The following is a 13,129-nucleotide window of genomic DNA, read 5'->3' on the forward strand; positions in this document are numbered from 1 at the left end:
ACTTAATATGCTAGGATCTGATGAAATCGTGCTAATTAATCTAAACGCAAAGCGACTGTAGAATTCACGTTAGTATAAAGATTTGGAAAGATCTCTGCTACAATGGGGAAACTCATCAAGACATGCCTTATGTCCCTTCTTTTGACGTCAGATGGAAAGAATGTGCCCATCTCGCAAATATATTTATCTAGAATAAAATATTTAATCTCAAAAATGTCTTCCATGTACAAGTAATTCATATTTCACGTGTGCAGGATAAGCGAAACCTTTCTTTCTCTTTCTAAATGCCAACTGCCTTTATTTTTGACTATAGAGGATTTTTGGGGAAGTTATGGCGAAGAATATAATTTTAATTACATTTTATTCAAACGTTTTGAAGCATATTTAATAGATATAATAATGAAAGATATAACGAAATCGGAATCGTAACCTAAACGTAAATATGTATCCAAAGTCTGAGATTTAATAAGTATATTGATTTTTAACGATTTGTGTGTGTGTGTGCGTGTGTGTATAACCAAAGTCCTCTGGGGCAGATTTATTTCTGGGACATATCCATCATTCATGACGTAATAAAGCATGTATTGGAGTTCCCACAATGCATTGCCCAGGATTCAGCACGTGGAGCCGTCTTTCCAGCGAATCCCGAAAAAACAACAAACAAGTATAACTTGCAGCTAACAAACACTGCATTTATTTGTCATTTTAAATATATCGGCGACAAAATAAACATAGACCTAATCTATTAATCAAAATGTACATAATAGCTATGATTGTGCAACAATTTATAGAAACTTGTATTTCTATATTAACCGATTAAATAAGTTTACTAATTCTACCAACATTATATTCATGACTTTAGACACAGAAATTCACGACTTTAGACACAGATGGCTCAACTACGTTTTTGTTTTTTACTCAAGCTATGTTCCCTACAATAATTGCATGACTTCTCAGCAAAATATTAGCGGCAGCTCAAATATTTAAGTCGTGTAATCAGAACAGACTAGTTTTCATCATTCGATTATGTCTCTTTCATCACAAAAAACCAGTACATAACCGATAAACACTTTCAGTAAACCAGATCGGTGTCCAAGAATCATTGCTGATCAGAGCAGCACGCAAAAGAAGAAACATGTGAATGATTCTGGAAATAGGCTTCGATGTAAAAGAGGTCTCGAAAAGAATGTCCGTTTGTTAGTTGTAACAGAAATAGCTTGACTGCAACCATAATTCCGAGTTCCACGACTAGTGAAATGTGCCGTTGTCGAGCCCTTTGGGACGGAAGACACGAACCACAGACCTATCACGCACGCACGCACGCACACACACACGTCTTGTCTCTGTTTTGTGTTTGCCTTGGAAAAGGACTGAGTCGAAAGCGCTCAGGCTAGGTAGAAACTAGTTTTGCAGTATTCCTTGGCAGTTTATTGCATATTTATTGCATACATACATATACATACATACATACATACATACATACATACATACATACATACATACATACTGAGACATCACTGACACGTCCCAAATTGTGTCGGGTTTAAGTTTATTCTGGTATCAGTTCATGTTCTAGAAGTGTTCCAAGACCTAATAGCAACAAAGTTCCCCTTTATTTGTCTATTACAAGTTGTCAGAGGACATTCATCCAGAATTAGGCCACATTGTCCGCACGTTACAAGGTGCCCACATGGTAAAAAAACAACCGAAGATGTTCGCACACGACAGGTTTTGCATATATTATCGGTTCTCATTCTCTGATCCGAACTTTTGCGATGATCCACTGGAAAGAAAGAAAATAGAGTTTCTTGTATGTATGTCTGTAAATTAAGTGGTCTGTCCATCCATTAGTCTTTCTGTATCTTAATGATATCGCCGTCAAAGTAGTAGTTGACAGCTTCATGTTATTAGGTATAAGAATACAAAGTTTCCTTCATGAACTTTATTCAGACACAAAATAATCCGTTTTTACACTGTAATTCAATGTTATGGCAGGAACACTCCTTGGTAATGATGCAAATGTTTACCAAGTTTCATGTTACTATATTTAGCAGATTCAGAGTTAAAACCCTGTAAAACGTAAATATATAACCTTCACCTGCATTTTGAAGAAAGTGATTCGCAGCACTCCCGCGAGTCATGTTGTTTAAATAAACAATGTTTAATCTCAGAGATTTTAATAGCTTTATCATTATAGTCCAGACATGAAAACGTCCAAATTGAAATAAAAATAGCCTTAGAAAGCTATAATACGAAGCTAATATACTTTCGTTTTACACAATATACTTTGTTTTCGCTCTACTTTGTTGTTCTTGAAGCTCATTTTCAGAACACTATGACCTCCTGAAATGTTCAAAGCTATGTAAGTCTTCCAAGTCACAAAATGCATCCTGAAGGAATTTCAACCATTTCATGAATAGTAGCGATAGAGAGACATAGAGATTCAGTGGAAAGTGAATTGAAGAAAAATGTTTAAAGAATGATAAAAGGCAACATAATATAAATTACTTGAGTTTATTGTAGCAACCTACCGCAAAAATTACTAATCCTAGACTGTTCTCCTCAAAAGCCCAGATAAGTGTTGTGATTCCCTCCTTGTGACCTACTAAGAACAAACGTTATTAAAAGAAAAGACCACAAAGTCAACTGCCCATAAAATATGCAAAAAGGCTTTAAAATATACCCTACTAGACATGGCTGAAGATAGTAAAAAAATGTGTGCCCATGTATACAATTACGTGTGATCTTCTGAGACGAACTTCCCGGATAATGATTTTCAGGACACGGTCCATTTCCATCATCAGTACCTAATGAAGAAATATATGTATATAATAAAAACCCTCCTAAATTTTGTGTAAACAAATTGGCATCTAATATCAACACTATTTTATAGACGTTTGTTAGCTTGATCGCTGGCTTTTTGGTGTGTAGTTTAGTTGATTTATCTTTTTATTGCTTTTTTGAGCGACAACTATATTTAAATATATTTTATTCCAGAGATTTTTATTGTACACACTCCAACAGCAGAGCCTGACACACGCACACGCATATACACACGCACACACATATACGCACACATACACGCAAACATACATGCACACATACATAACACACATGCACACATACAGACACACATATGCACATACATACATACAGACACACATATACACATACATACATATTATCTCTCTCTCTCTCTCTCTCTCTCTCTCTCTATATATATATATATATATATATATATATATATATATATATATATATATATATATATATATATATATATATATATATATATATATATATATATATATATATATATATAAAGGGGCCCCGAGAGACCGAGCGGTCTAAAGCGCTCTCCGTTACGGATCACTGCCATCTCACCTCTGTCTGCGTGGGTTCGAGTCTCGGTTTTATTTGGAAAGGAAATCTTAGAACGAGTAATAATATTCCGATGAACTATATCATGCTTGTAGGAAAATTTTACATTTATATTAAAAAAGTAAATCTGAGGACAAGAGGATATGAGGAATTGTATGCTGTCATAATAGTGAATGTATTACACTTGCATGCACGATAAGGGAGCTGATTTTTGAAATTCGATGGAGCCATTAATGGTGTCTGAATAAACAGTCAATTTGAACAGCTATTAATAGTCACAAAAAGTATGTCATTAGATTTGCTACGTCATATGCAAAATAGCATTACTGTTCTATGTCAAGAGTAGTTTTTAGATACAAAGGAGAATTAATAGCTTTCCTCTCCCGCTCTATCTTTTCATGTTTATTCTGTCTTTCTTTCCTTACTATTTCTCTACGTTTTGGTTAAGTTGCAGATTATATGATTGACAATCCATTTAAATGAAAGTTGAATATTTTTTCTATGTTCGGAATGTTATTAAGGCTTATATTTGAAGATATATCTATATGCATATGTAGATAATTGTAATAAATTGGCAATTATTGAAAAGTAAATTTCCGAAACTCCCCAATTCTGACTCTATTTCTATGAGATAGTTGAAATAATATTGGTCAAAATAAAATAAAATAAACAAATTATAAAAATGACGTCTATTTGAAAGTGTTCACATCAGCACAATTGATGGTTGTCATTATATAGCAATAATTAACTCTGGCTCGGCCAATGTTGGCATGTGGAAAAAACTTGCAGTAGCTTCTGGTTGGTAGATGGTTTTTACAAGGATTTTCCTATGTTCTTCCTCCACCAGTTATACTGACCGTCATGTAGGGCCTATCGTGTGCTGAAAAATTGCGTTGAGCCACAAACAAACAGCAACAACATTAATTAACAAGTGAAAGTGCCACGAATTTAATTAAATTTGTAACTGTAATGATTAAAATATCAGAAACGCTATTTGCATATCACCATTAATCCGTAAAGCTCACGGCAAAATTTTGAGTTTCTGTTTCTGTTTAATGTGATTTCCTGTTTTATGTCAGACACATGAAAGTACTCAAGATCAGCAAAAACATCAACATTAAGTAGAATGCAACTAATTACATGCACTAGGAAGCGAAGCATTTAAAGAAAGTTCCAACAGTGGCCAAACTGTCACTTGCCATACCTACATTATCAACCACGACTTCTATACCTGCTGGCTGGCTTTCCTGTTGAGGGATACAGGTACTGAGTCTGTTCCAACTTCTCAAAGCCTCATCGTCCAACATAATGGATTCAGGTTCATCACATGCTATGTCCTGCATGACACCGACGAACAGAAGTGAATCATAACAGAGCATTAACAGCTTGTCATTTAAAGGTAATACTTAGTGTCATTGAAACAGAAATGTATATCTTGTGCCAAGTAAATATACTTATTATATCAAATAAAGCAGTCAGCTTTGTTAGTAGCAAGGAAACAGTAATTTTGAGGTGAGTGATTTTAACTGCAATTAATGTCTACAAGATGCATTTTATTCGTTCGTTTAATGCCACGCTGTAGACGATATTTTTGATCATTTATCGTTAAAGCGTTAATTCGGACGAAACTGATAACAGTATCCATTCAAACATGTAGCATGCGTTTCCCATTTACATAATGAATTTATAGTATCATGTATTTCATTTATTAATTTAGAGATGTTATGACAAAACAAATACAGCGTCAAAGGGACTAGGCGTTCAAGAATATCACTTGTACGGCATGTCAAATTATTGATTTTTGTCTCTGGTACCTGTGAGAATTGGTTGACCTTTAGGTGAGGACAGGAAGGGTAATAGCGCGCATGCTCTTCCCATGGATGATCCCCGTTTTCCCAATCTCCAATCTCAATATCACAATAGTAACATTTCAGAGTGTCTCGGGTGACTGAAAGAAGCACAAGCATTGTTATTCATATTTTCTTCCATATATATATATAACATACATATATATATATATATATATATATATATATATATATATATATATATATATATATATATATATATATATATATATATATATTGTTATGTATATTTGATTTAATTTAATTGTTTGATTGTTAGTTTTATATTTTTATTCCATTACATGTTATAGAAATTTTGTTTACTGGAATTTGACATTTTCCTCAAATTAGTTTGACCTGTTTTTTCGTAAAAACCTATTAATAGAACTTTGTATCTTAATGCTGACCTAGTTCCTGACCTTGGTACAGAATTAGAGACGGAGTAAACAACTTTTTCAAATTTGTGTTATTCATTCTTAGTGTGGATTTATAGGATGGAACCGATGCTGTACTGGGTGTATGTGACTTTACACACGTGAATAGCTCTATTTCGAAATTCTAGTTTTACCAGAATTGCACAGTAGTTAGATTTAATAGTGATGTACTGAGAAATAATTTTAGTTTGGCTTTTAAACACTTCGATGTCAAGGTGTATTTTTTTCTGTTGCGACCAGGTGGAGTTTAATATACTTTCATTTTTCTTCGAATTATTTGGATTCTAAGAGAATAATTTCTTTCCCTGGGAATATTTAAGTTCTCATACACAATTCTTGGACAAAGACATTTATTTAAATTTTATTCGGGATTCAAACACTGGAATATTATTGTTTGTGGATCAACAAAGAACTATTGATACGTTAACACCATATTGGCTACAGTATTCGTTATCGCCTTCCGTTTTGGAGTTTAGTCGGGACTTGAACTCAAATTTATTACAACATTTTATTCATTTTATTACTAGGACTTAAAAATTTTAAATCTTGGATTATTCTTGGATTATTTTTGGATTTGATTCTTAAAACCGTAAACTTTTCCTCATTTTTACCTCGTCTTTCTAAAGGAATAAATTATTTGTTAAATTTTACAAAGCTTGCTTATTGTCTTCACTTTTATTTTGTTAATGTTTATGATAGCCTAAACGCGTAACAATATATATATATATATATATATATATATATATATATATATATATATATATATATATATATATATATATATATATATATATATATATATATATATATATGATGGCAGAGCAATCCATCCCCTTTGTGTTTCAAACACGTTGTTTGTGTAACGATGTTAACTGATAAATAGACACGAATAAAATACCATGAAGGGTATGATTAACGATTCTTCACATTACAACAATTGCTTATGTTACCGATACCCAGTACATGCTTGGGGCATTTTCTAATACATCTGGTATCTTTATGAATTTGGAATACATCTTCTATTCTTTCTTTCTATAACATCTATTTCAGTTTGATGACGTGAACTTTTATTCAACGAAAGAGCCCGCAGCTGCAGATTTTTGTGTTTAAGAAAACTCGGTGACATACTATTAACAGGTCTGTGAACAAATGTGTGAGAAACTTTGCAATGTGCCACGTTGTCCATGACAGGTACAAGATGGCATCTATTTCATTTTACCTTTTCCAGTATTCCTTTGTACTCATTTGTTAGTTTCCATGGTGGTCGTGTTGCCTTGATAGATTTAATCTTAATGTTATTTTATGGAGGTATTTTTATTTATTGTATGCCTGATCCGTTTATAGAGATCAACTGAATGGTCGAAGGGTCTTACAGTTCAGATAATACAGGCCTGCCTCTGCAGCAATGATTCTGTTAGCTGGAAAACCGGCCGGAAGCCTGTGATTAGCTTGCAGCCTCTTCTCGAGACTCATTTCCGGGTGTCGAGGTACCGAGATGTTCACCGCAAGATCTTCCAGTGTGCAATCAGCAGAATCTGGATGAAGAGTGAGTCCCAGTGTTGAGACAATTTCTTGGTTAGATGTCATTATTGATCTGAATAGAAATGCGACACATTTGTCTTTTTTAAAATTTAAAACAAAATGAACGTTATTTATTTTTTTGTAAAGATATGAAGTAGTTATTAACTAAACTAAGTCTGTGTACCATGCTGTGTAAGATATAGGGCTTTACCTCAACGAGTTTCTTTTGTTTTACTTATTTTGGTGCACACTGTCATTTTTTTCCACCCATCTTTCACATTTAATGGAACATTATATTAGAATATTTGGGTTTTTGCTAAGAAAGTTACTTCTCAAAAATATCTGCTACAGCCTCGCGAAACACACTTCAAAGTCTAGCCAGTAAACGTACTCGTATATGTTCATGCCGATATTATTTAATATGGCAACATCAATCGTTATACTTTATTGAAGTATTTCTCACTAACCTGAAGTTTTTATGTGATTTGCTACATTTGCAACGAAATGTTTGTATACAAACAGTACAGAATAAACAATTTTAAGAACAACATAAACCCGAAGCACCTAATTCACAGATATATTTATATCTTTAATTATTAAACAACAATGACTGAAAAAGCAACTTTATAGCTTTAAGTTACTGGTGACAAAACCTACGAAATTAACCCCTGCTGCTACCTAAACAAAGTTCTATGAACGGACAACTTCTGCTTTCACAGGTGAAGACCTTACAAATATGGCGTCATCCTGTAAACTAGGAAAGAAATGAGAAATAATAATAACAATAATAACAATAATAATGTAGAATTAGTACAACGCCTAATCTTGTCAAGCTGTATGCGCTTTACAATATTAGATAACACATAATTTATATAATGACATGATTACATAAAAAACATGCTGACAATAGTTAAGGAAGTAAACATTATTAAGTCTGTAAGTCTGATATTGAAGTCGAAATAGGTGAGTTTTAAGTGCATTCTTGAATGAGATCACTGTGCCCTTGTGTCTAAGATCCATGGCCAATTCGTTTTCATGAAGATGGGTCTCTGGTATGCAATATAACGTTGTCCGTATGATAAATTATCCTTTAGAAAAGTGATGAAAAGAGAAACGACTGTAAATACCGAATCGTCACTCATTTTAAAACAATCAAGTCAATTTGCCACGTGCAGTAATTTTCCTGTAATATACTACTTTAACTATTCTTGAGGGCACGAACTCCAACATGTATACTTTTCTCATACAACTCGTCTCGTAATTTGAATCCAATTATTGTTTAAATATTGTACGCATGTATGCGGAAGTACAATGAATAATAACTATGGACTATTTCAGCATGCTAAATACACTTCATTTTGAAATCCTCGGATTAAGATAATGTTTATTTAACTTCAGCATGGTTGAAAACAACAGTACAACATAAGTTCTAATGAGCTTGTCACCGATCTTACATAAAACAAAAAGGGCATTAAAACAAGCAGGATTCGCAATACATCTAACATATCATAACACATCAATGCAGAGTTGGAAAAAACACACAAAGCATGATTTAAGACACGAACAAACAATGAATTTTAAGTCGGGGACTAAAAGTGAACCTTGTATCTAGATAATTTAAAAATAAAATTAAAAAAAATAAATAGAAATAAATGCAGAAGCACCAGATTAGGACTAAAACAGCAGGTACATGTATGCATCTTACGTCTTACTTAGAAAGAAAGTAGCTAGCAGTAGGGTACCATAAATATTTAGCTGTCATCATGCTCGGGGGAGAGAGTATTATTTGCAGATATCACATTTTACAGTCTTTACCATTCCTTGATAGAATTAAAGATCTAAATGAATTAAATTTTGATTGCTCTCAAAAGTGATTTGGCAGCTCATTCCACAGAGTGGCAGCTGCATTTCTAAAAGATTTGTTGCCAAACGTTGAGGTTTTAAGTCTGGACATCCAAAATATTTGAATATCTAAAATTATATTTACTGTGTTTAAAACGTATTAAATCGTCCAAACATTGTTAAGCTTGCTTATTCAGTATTCTGAAAGTCTCTAGAGTCATAACCCTTAGTCAGCGTACCTTTAGAGTCATTTCTTGGCATAAACAAAGGTTTATGATAGCTACCTGTAAAATTATCGTACACAAATGTTTTTTCAAGTTTAGTAGTGTTTATATTGCTACAGAAATGCGAGGCTAAGGGACAGAAATTAAAATTGGAAAGGATAAATGTATATAAGATTGTTAGCTTGTTGAGTCTAGTTAGCTTATGACCAGTACGTTTCAAGACAGATAGCTGACTGGGAGCTTTCCTACAGAGATATTTTATATAGATGTAAATCGAATTGTAGTTTATAGTCAATGTCAACAGCAAACAGTTTAACAATTTCTTCACAATGTATGACAGCACTGCTTATGTTAAGTAGAGGCTTCATACTGAATATCCATTTACCCACAGCTATTGATTGAAACCTTTCTAGGTTGGTTTTCATTTTGTTCGCAGTGAACCAGTCAATCAGAATATTCGATTGGACGTTAATCAGAGTGTTAAAATCGAACGAGGAAAGAGACTGTGTTATTGTCTACATAGTTATATAAACAACGATACCTAATAAAATAGAAGATATCGTTGATATAAAAAAAAATATAAAAAAGTACTGGTCCAAAGATCGATCACTGACAAACCCTTTTTTTGAATTTGAGACCAACTACTCAGGACACCCAGTAACTTAATTGGCTGCTTCCGATTTGACAGATAGCTCAGTAAGATCACTATTGTGTCATCTAACAACCCATATGCCCTTAACTTGCCAATCAGAATATCTTGAGGAAGGCAGTCAAAAGCTTTTTGATAAATCCACCAGGACTGCAGTTCCATATTTCTTTTCATCAAAAGCCATCTCCCAGTCTTCAAGCAAGCGTAGAAGAGTGGTCTGGCGTCCATGACCTTTACGAAAAGCACCTAAATGTTTGTTACAAATGTTCTAAAAAATGATTCTAACTGCGTCTCAGTTGGTTTCTCAAACAGTTTCGATATGATGGGCAAGATGCTGATAGGTCTATAATTACTTTTATTAAGATTGATCTTTTTGAAAATCGGAACTACTGTGATGATACATCATATAGAGTATTGTGAAAATACCAAGCTTGGTGGAATTTCCAACTTTCACAAATTAGCCATTGGCGTTTCCAGGTCAGGTTGTCAGCGAGTGGAGTTATGCAGCGTAGTAGCCTAACCTACCATGATGCTCTGCACTGGAGACCAGAACGCACCACTGAGGAGCCGAGAGTGGTGGAGAATTCAAGATAGCGGAAGTCATACAAAAATGCATTGCAATACAGAAATATCATTAAATCGTTTACTTACAGCTATTGTTGCCACTTAGAATTTGCGTTGTATTAGTCAAAATTATGTCAATTAAAGAAGTACGGAGTGTTTGTTTAAATTGTCATGATGCAGTACTGTCATTTTCAGCCATTGCAACATGGGGAGAGGATACGGTGAGCGATTGCAATATTGGCCTACTTGTTGATGAACTTAAAGTGCATTTCATACATGTACTGCAAAACAACCATGGAGGTAACTTATCAATGTTTAAAAGAAGCCTCTCTTTTACAGGCCAAATCAGGATAGTTTTACATGCCTTCTAAATCAGCATATTTTTAGATGCCTTCTAAATCAGGATATGTTTAGATGCCTTCTAAACCAGCATATAAAAAGGGTGTTATTGACTTCAACTACCTTACCTCGCTGCAATAGCCATATTGATAGTCCCACAAAGTGGCGCCATCTTACCCTGTACGAACATAATCTTTTAGAATATCGATCAAGTCACATGTATTGCTTTCGATGGCATCAAACATTCCAACTAAATGTATAAGGATGGACACATTTAAAGCATATCCATGGACTTGCCTCTTGGCTGGGTCTGTACAGTGCACGAATCGGGTGATGAAAACATATAATGTATTTTTATAAGAGCTTTTCACAAACGAATACAACTTGTGACGCGACCAACCTATAAATGTTCTGCCATAAAATTACTGATAGTATGCCTTAATTAAAGACTGCAAATGTATGTTGAATATTAGAGCCTAAAATCCACTGTATCTATCTGCACATATTTGTTTGCCGAACCAGTTACAACCAGTCATCGTACTGATCATACATATACATTCTTAATGTGTTATTGTCCAACTGAGTTATACAAGAGGTGTTCCAAGTGTACTATATACGCATAGTTGCTATATTTAACATTATATTACCTTCTTAATTTTCCTTAAATTCAGTGGTTGAACAGGAAACATAAAGGAATGTGCACACAATGCAATTTCGTCTACTTCCTTGTTTTAAAGGATATGGTCTGTTTCAAATAAGTATGAACACCTCGGGATCCCGTAATGCTATATATAAGTTAAACCTATATCAGTACATTCTATTTTTAACCTTGATTTGATCATATCCAAGATAATTTAACATTGTTCTATTCTACGTACACACACACACAAATGTCATACCTGTATATACATATACATACATATATACATATATACATATATACCTGTATATACATATACATACATATATACATATACATACATATATATATATATATATATATATATATATATATATATATATATATATATATATATATATATATATATATATATATATATATATATATATATATATATATATATATATATATATATATATATATATATATATATGTGTGTGTGTGTGTGTGTGTGTGTGTGTGTGTGTACCACATACATTAAGCATAACGTGTCATTCCAAGTGTTGGTATTAAGCAATTTGATGTACCTATACTTTTGGTATATCAAATTGTGATCCGCTTATGGCGCAATAATACGCATATATAAATATTATCGTGACATGTGTGCAGTTTATTCTAGAGAAATGATCAATGTCAATCAATCATTAGTGACGTATGAAAATACCGATAAAAAGTATTAATAATCACCGTTTTTTAAATGAATTTATGATACACAGTTTCATCACAATCCTTTCTGCTTTCTGTTCCCCCTCTCCTTTCATGCAAAATGGACAAACTACGCAGAAATGTGGGGTGAGAGAGAAAATAAATTTTGGCTGGAATAAAACATTGAAGAAGAAATTACACCATGTAACCTACAAGAATATAGTTCGTGGTAACGATATGTGTGTACTTTCCTTGAGATCTATCTACAATGTTTAGCAATGATACAAAGTTGCAAACCACATTGACAATATACGGTAAATTTCTCGGTTACGTGTTACACATATTGTGCTGTATTTAATGTTTAGTTGCTGTTGTTGTTTCTTAAACATAGTACAAAAATCGAATTTTATTAATTAAATATGAAAATGTCCAAAGGCCTGTCTCTCTCTCTCTGGACCATCGGAGCAAGATACGGGCTAAAATCTATGAAATGACGATCGTAGAGGGGGCCCCGAGTGGCCGAGTGGTCTAAAGCGCTCACCGTCACAGATCACTGCCATCTCGCCTCTGTCTGCGTGGGTTCGAGTCTCGGGCTCGGCCAATGTGGATATGTGAGAAAGCTTCTCGTGGATCAGTGGTTCTTTCCGGGGTTTTCCTGGGTTCTTCCTCCGCCGTTAATACTGGCCGCCATGTATAGCCTATCTTGTGCTGAAAAATGGCGTTAAATCCCATAACAACAACAACGATCTTGTAAAGGACTTTTGTTTGTGTTATCCTGCGTGTCTGGACTTACGAAGGATGGTAAAAGTTAAGTCAAACCGACGAAAGGAGGAGAAAGAGAGAGAGAGAGACAGACAGAGAGAGAAGTTTACGGTCGGTGGTACTGTTATTAAAGCAGAATAATGACTTAGATCAACTGTAAATATGTTAAAATACTTTAATTACCTCTTCTTGTTAATTTGTATTCCACATTAATTTCCATATTAATTTCCTTGCGCCAG

The 13,129-nt window shown here is 33.8% G+C and overlaps 1 protein-coding gene across 2 annotated transcripts; it reads right to left on the reverse strand.

Annotated features, from left to right (window-relative positions):
* Window positions 1-745: 745 nt before the first annotated feature.
* LOC149788587 (baculoviral IAP repeat-containing protein 7-B-like) lies at window positions 746-11,555 on the reverse strand. 2 transcript variants are annotated; one of them, XM_089975732.1, is made up of 6 exons: window positions 11,449-11,555; window positions 7,036-7,256; window positions 5,196-5,329; window positions 4,613-4,718; window positions 2,739-2,807; window positions 746-1,783 (listed from the first exon to the last, which is right to left on the reverse strand). In XM_089975732.1, exons 2-6 carry the CDS (start codon window positions 7,247-7,249, stop codon window positions 1,566-1,568), a joined length of 741 nt encoding a protein of 246 aa, XP_089831858.1. In that variant the 5' UTR covers window positions 7,250-7,256; window positions 11,449-11,555; the 3' UTR covers window positions 746-1,565. The 2 variants fall into 2 exon arrangements, with proteins under 2 accessions (XP_089831858.1, XP_089831859.1); XM_089975733.1 differs by having other exon boundaries at window positions 1,650-1,783; window positions 2,532-2,807.
* Window positions 11,556-13,129: the final 1,574 nt, after the last annotated feature.

Source organism: Sinohyriopsis cumingii, chromosome 11 (assembly GCF_028554795.1).
Source record: "Sinohyriopsis cumingii isolate HCF-2022 chromosome 11, ASM2855479v2, whole genome shotgun sequence".
Lineage (NCBI taxonomy): Eukaryota > Metazoa > Mollusca > Bivalvia > Unionida > Unionidae > Sinohyriopsis > Sinohyriopsis cumingii.